Source organism: Palaemon carinicauda, chromosome 3, assembly GCF_036898095.1.
Source record: "Palaemon carinicauda isolate YSFRI2023 chromosome 3, ASM3689809v2, whole genome shotgun sequence".
Classification (NCBI taxonomy): domain Eukaryota; kingdom Metazoa; phylum Arthropoda; class Malacostraca; order Decapoda; family Palaemonidae; genus Palaemon; species Palaemon carinicauda.
Window position 1 is genome coordinate 121,186,655 of NC_090727.1, and position 6,790 is coordinate 121,193,444.

The window sequence follows — 6,790 nt, forward strand, 5'->3', positions numbered from 1 at the left end:
ATGGGATACTGGGAGGATCCTACTAACATGGCCAGTAGCGGTATGCCCTCAACAAACCCATACGGGAACTACACCGTAGTTGACACGGTGCCCCATGACCTCCTTTATATGGTTGATACCCACTGGTACCAGTTTCCTCCTATGAACCCTCTTTGGTATAATCTGATCGCATTTTGGATGGTCGTCATGGGCTCCCTTGCCATTGGTGGTAACTTCGTTGTCATCTGGGTCTTCATGAACACCAAGTCTCTCCGAACTCCTGCTAATATGTACGTCGTGAATTTGGCTTTTTCCGACTTTGGAATGATGTTTTGCATGTGCCCACCAATTCTAGTCAACTGCTATTACCAGACGTGGGCTTTCAGCGATATCGCTTGCCACATATATGGAATGTTGGGTTCTGTGTTCGGAACTGCATCTATTTGGTCGATGGTTTTTATCACTTTGGATCGTTACAATGTCATCGTGAAGGGTCTTTCAGGACAGCCATTGACTGCTAATGGTGCTTTACTACGAATTTTCATTGTATGGGCACAAACACTATTTTGGGGTGTTCTTCCTCTCTTTGGCTTTTGCAGGTATGTTCCTGAAGGCAACATGACCGCCTGCGGTACTGATTACCTCTCTGAAGATATTTATAGTCAAGTATACCTGTATCTTTATGCCGCAGATTGCTACATCCTTCCTCTATTCTTCATTATCTTTTGCTATACATTCATCATGAAAGCTGTTTTCAACCATGAAAAACAAATGCGGGAACAAGCTAAAAAAATGGGTGTAAAGTCCCTGAGAAGTGACCCAGAAGCTAAAAAGACTTCAAATGAATGCCGTCTTGCGAAGGTTGCCCTAACGACTGTGTCCCTATGGTTTATTGCGTGGACTCCTTACTTTGTCATCAATATGGCAGGTCTTCTGTACAAGCCTATGGTCACTCCTCTGTTTTCCATTTGGGGTTCAGTGTTTGCTAAGGCCAATGCAGTGTACAACCCTATTGTTTATGCTATCAGTCATCCCAAATACAGAGCCGCTATGGAAAAGAAGATTCCATGCCTCTCATGCGCTACTGAAAGAGATGATGATGCCAGCAACGCCTCTGATGCCACGACAGTTGCATCTACCAATGAAAAGGAATAGAAATCTCCAGGAAACACACCATTCAGAAGCATTGAACTGTTTTATAATGATATAACGACGAAGAAGAAATCATTGTCCCATATCCGAAGCCAAAACGATGGCAACGATCAATTTAGATATCCAGATTTTATTATTTTTCTTTTCATGTATACCTTAGTAAATCCTTTGCATTAAGAAAGAATCAAAACATCTGTTTGATTTTCCTTATCTGACTTTCATGTACACTCAAACTTGAGAGTAAAATATTTCATATAATAAGAATACAAGATGACTCATATACTAATTTACTCGGAAAAAAGTCTAATGAAAACCGTAGAAATATTATGTCATTTGTTCAGACCATTCCAGTTATTCTTATATATATTATGCTAATTGTGTACATGTATACAATAATCGATTTTCTCTTCGATATTCGGAAAGATTTTTTAAAAGAGATTGAAACTACAACCACAGTATAGATTATATATATATATATATATATATATATATATATATATATATATATATATATATATATATATATATATATATGTATACATATATAATCTACAGTATACTGTGATTGTAATTTCAATCTCTTTTCAAAGATCTTTCCGAACATTAAAGAGAAATTTCTGTATACATTCATATGCATAGTATATATCTATGCATCGATATATATATATATATATATATATATATATATATATATATATATATATATTTATATATATATATATATATATACATGCATATATATGTAAATGTATATAGATATGTATAAATATATATATATATATATATATATATATATATGTATATGTATATATACACACGCACATATATATATACTTATATATATATATATATATATATATATATATATATATACATATATATATATATTTGTGTATATATATATATATATATATATATATATATATATATATATATATATATATATATATTTATATATATATATGTATGTAAATATATGTATGTATATTTATATATACTGTATATGCACATATATATCTAAATATATATATATATATATATATATATATATATATATATATATATATATATATATGTATATTTATATATATATACACATATACATATATATATATATATATATATATATATATATATCGATACATAGGTATATACTGTGCATATGAATATATATGTATACAGAACCTTGCATCATACAATGTAAGGACCCTTTCTAGGGAAGAAGACCTTGCTGTTACTAATAAATTGATTAGAATAAATTTGCATATAACATAACTTAGTGGAATTAAAAGATCTGAGGCATCGTATATAGATTTAAAAAAGGGCCATATAATTAGCTTTGAAGAATATGAAATGAACAAAGAGATATATTGGGTTTTCTCAATATAAAAAATAGCAGGATTGAATATCAAATTAGGTCAGAAGTATTATTTGAGGATCATTCCAACCTATGCACCAACAACATCCCGTATAGAGGAAAAAATGAAAACATTTTATGAAGATCTGGAGAAATCTTTGAAACAACATGTCTCAATTTAAAGTTGGTTAATAAAAGAGAGGAGAATTAGCAGTAGGCACAAGAAATGACAGATGAGATATCCATGTAGAATTTGCTGAAAGAAACAATCTAAAGGTCATGAACAATTTCTTTTTATGAAAGAAGCAACATAAAAAAATTCACATGCAGAAACCCAAATGGAGAAATAGAAAAGAAATAGATTTTATTTTCAGTGAAAAATTTAATCTTTTTAAAGATTTTACAGTGTTAAACGAGTTAAAATCAAGCTGCACAAAGTTCAGAGAAGTAATATTCTATTTGTCTAAATCTAAGGAAAGAAAGAGAAAAACTTATTTCAGAAAAGAAAATAAACACTATTGGAGGAAGAAAAAAATCTGATGATTATATTCAAGTAATATAAAATAGGCTCTTCCAGATACATGATTCAATTGAAGAAAGTGAAGACGAAATGGGCATTGATATAAAAAAAATGTATTGGGATCAGCGCAAGAGATAGATGAAAAAGTCCCCCTCCCCCAAAAAAAAAATAGATTAGGGAAAACTATTAAGAAACACCAAAAACTTAATACAGAAAACATTGGTAATGGGGTTAAAGTCCAAGAGAGATGAAATAGAGTTATCAGAACTATCCAAAACGACATACTAACTCAAATACCAAGACTTTCGTAAACACAGTCAGATCAAGGTTACGGAAATACCAGGGAAAGGAAAAAGCATCATAGTAATGGAAAGAAAACTTGGAACAGGGTGCCTACAGTTATTTGCTTTAAATGATGATGGAGGGGTAAAGATTGCAGAGGATTTTTATACAATGTTATTAATGATATGAGAAATAAATTCGCCAATATAAATGACGAAATGACCGAGTAAAGAAAGCATTAGAAGTTATGAAAAGAGGCAAATCAGTAGAATATGATCTAATAATTGATTTAATAATAGACGGTGGAGGTTTCATCTCAGTTAATCTGTATACTCTACAGCTCTGAAAAGCTTTGTCATTATGCTAATTCACAAAAAAAGGTACAGAAGACCTGAAAAAATAATATCCAAGAAGTTTACTCTAAGTAATATATAAAATATTCAAAGACCATATTAGGCTAAATAGAATGATATCTAGAATTTAGTGAACCAAAAAAGCAGGCACGCTTTCGAGGTAGGTATTCAACAACTGACCATATTCATGTAATTAGCCAGGTAATGGAAAAATCTACAAAGTATGACAAACCGCTACAGGAATTATTCAGTGTGCCAAGAAGTAGTTTTTAAGACTTTAGATGGGAAACATATAGTAATTAACAACATAAGATTTGCAAATGACATAGTTCTGTTTGGTGAATCATGGGAGGAATTTCAAAATATGATAGATTTGAAAAGAGAAAGCAAAAATATTGGTCTGGATATTAATATGAATAAAACTAAACTAATGTTTAATGAAAATATATGGAGATAACAAATAAGGGTTATGGGTGAGCCTCTAAGATTGTTGATGAATGTATATACTTCGGACAGACAGGGAGTGTTTCCTCAGGACATAGGACTAAAATTAAAAGAAGGCTAAGGATGGGATGGAAAGTTTTTGGTAAACAAAATTCTAAAACGTAAAATGTCCCTTTCTCTAGAAATGATATTTTTCAATCAGATAGTCCTACTAGCATTAATATATGTACCAGGAACTTGTAGTCTTCCTAAAGCCTTAGCACTTAAGCTAGTTATAACTCAAAGAGCAATAGGAAATAACACCAGTAAACATGATATGAGAGCAAAATAAAGTAAAGAATATTCTAATTTGTAAGAAAAAAGATATGGTCATGGGCAGGATTTGTTAAAATGACAGATAATAGGGACACAGAATGGCAGAATGGGTCACTAGGGATTGCAAATAAAGCAGTAGAAGGAAGAAAAGACGAGGGACTGACGAACTAAATTAAATAAAAGACGGGGACTCTTGACAAAAGGCCGATATTTGGCCCAACCTTCGTTTTAATTCAAACGAACTCTTGTGTATTGACTATTTCCGGAAATATACACGTGAGATGAATTTCATAAGTTTTTTATCATCACTTGCATTATTTATTTACTTCTTTTGATTATTTGTATTTTTTTTTTATTCTGGCATTTCAAGTATCATTATCTGTAATATGATATTGACTAGTTTTTGTAATATATTTGAAATGTTTAATTTCGTGTGGTGTTATTATTACTTACATAGTGTATGTGATTTAATAATACTTGCAGCAGCACAAAGAACAGTACAGAAGACAAGTCGTTATGGGAAAATACACAACATTGTGACAAAAGTATACAACATACAAAATTAGATGCATGTTACTGAACTAGTTAATTAAATAATCTTGCGGCTCTTGGTACGACTTTTTCAATATTTTCCGCTCGTATATCGATCAGAAATGTTGCCAAATGCAAGGTCTATAGACCTTGGCCAGATGTACCCAGTGGAACTCCCTAATTAAAGACTGACCCACCATAAACGTACCATGTTTATGTCTTACCTACAAGCTACCGTCAGCAGGCTGCCAAACCTGTACTCTCGCTCAAAAGAAAAAAAAAAAAAAAAGACGTGAGTCTACACGCCAGAAGTACCAAGCCTGAAAGTTTGATGTGTTTGATTGCCAACAACCATTAAATCTTCTTACGGGAGAAAACTGAAGCGAGATATGGGAATGTGGGATCCCAGCATTAGGTAGAAAGTTAAGTTGAAGGATAGTAGAAGGAGAAAAAGTTTGGCGGAAGAGGATACCTTTGATAGAAGGCATTCGGAGGACACATCAGGTAACCGACCCCTAATATAGGGAAAGAAGATATACAGCATATGTATGTGAGTGTGTATGTGTGCATGAATATTTGTATGGTCTTTCGTACATTCACTCGTCTGCAATTTTTTTTATCCGAAATACGATTGTTATTTTCTCATGTATTAGAGAGCTACTTAGGAAAGTCTTTTAATATTTCCGTGTATTCCTTGAGCTTCTTTGCTAATTTTCCGGTTAAGGCTGAAGTGGTCAGCAGAGTATATATGGTGCTTTGATTATAACAATACACGAACTCTCACCACTTTAAGGTTGAGGGAGGAAGTGGAGTCACATCAAACCAGTACATCTGAGGTACATAAAGTTCTTCGAACCGCACCCATGCATTTATGGTCTACTCCTAAATATCCCTAAAACAGGAACCCTTGACCATATCTCCCAGAAAGACTTAGTGTAAGTGAACGTAATTCACCACCAGAGGCTAAACAGTTTCTTTTTGTAAGAGTTCAACCAGGCAAATTGAAATATAGGTTGACTTGTATGCTCAAGATCTGGTGCATAGTGTTAGTTGTAGTTCTCAAGTTCCACCAAAACACATTTTGTTTCCATGTGTAGTAAAGGCCTTGACTGGGAGCACTAAATTTATTAAAATGCTGTACAGGCTAGGCCATGGTGAGGCATACATGATGATTAAGGAAATGAAACTGCATTGTGACTGAGGTAAGTCTCTAAAGCCAATGGAATTGTTGCTGTTCCAGAGCATATTCATCCTCAAGAGTTCATGACAGTCGCATGGGATAACATCAACAGAACGGAGAAGACAATAACTTGAGAAGGAACTTCACACAGAGTAAACAGCATTGCAGTACAATTTAGAGTGTTTGAACCATGGTCAATGAAAGAACAAGAACCTGGCATTCCCTTATCCAAGCAACAAAGCCTAAATGTGGAAAACTTCCCATTGCCCTTTTACATATCTGGGGAGAGGATGGGTGTACATAACTTGATGACTGTTGAAGTTGACCGTTTAGATGTCATCAAAACTGCCCTGCACAAGGACCTTATGCGGTTCCTTGTTCGTCAAGTTGCCACATCTGAACAAAATGTCATTAGTTGGACCGGATTTAACATTGTCCCGAAATATGGCAACCATAACTTTCAGGATGTAATTAGTTACCTTCCAACCATGAATGCACCTGATACAGACATGTCAACTGTGAATGAAATTCTGAACCATTCTAAATAAATATGAGACTCTTAAACTTGAGCAAATAGTGTTTGTATGTGACAAGAGTCCGTATGCAAAAATTACAGAGATAATTTGAAAATAATCAAATCAGTACCAGAATGTCACCTTGAGAATTGGAACCTTTCA

At 33.3% G+C, this 6,790-nt stretch overlaps 1 protein-coding gene across 1 annotated transcript; it reads left to right on the forward strand.

The window, feature by feature from the left end:
* Positions 1 to 1,290, forward strand: LOC137638452 (rhodopsin-like). Its single transcript, XM_068370523.1, has one exon. It carries the CDS (start codon positions 1 to 3, stop codon positions 1,132 to 1,134), a length of 1,134 nt encoding a protein of 377 aa, XP_068226624.1. The 3' UTR covers positions 1,135 to 1,290.
* Positions 1,291 to 6,790: the final 5,500 nt, after the last annotated feature.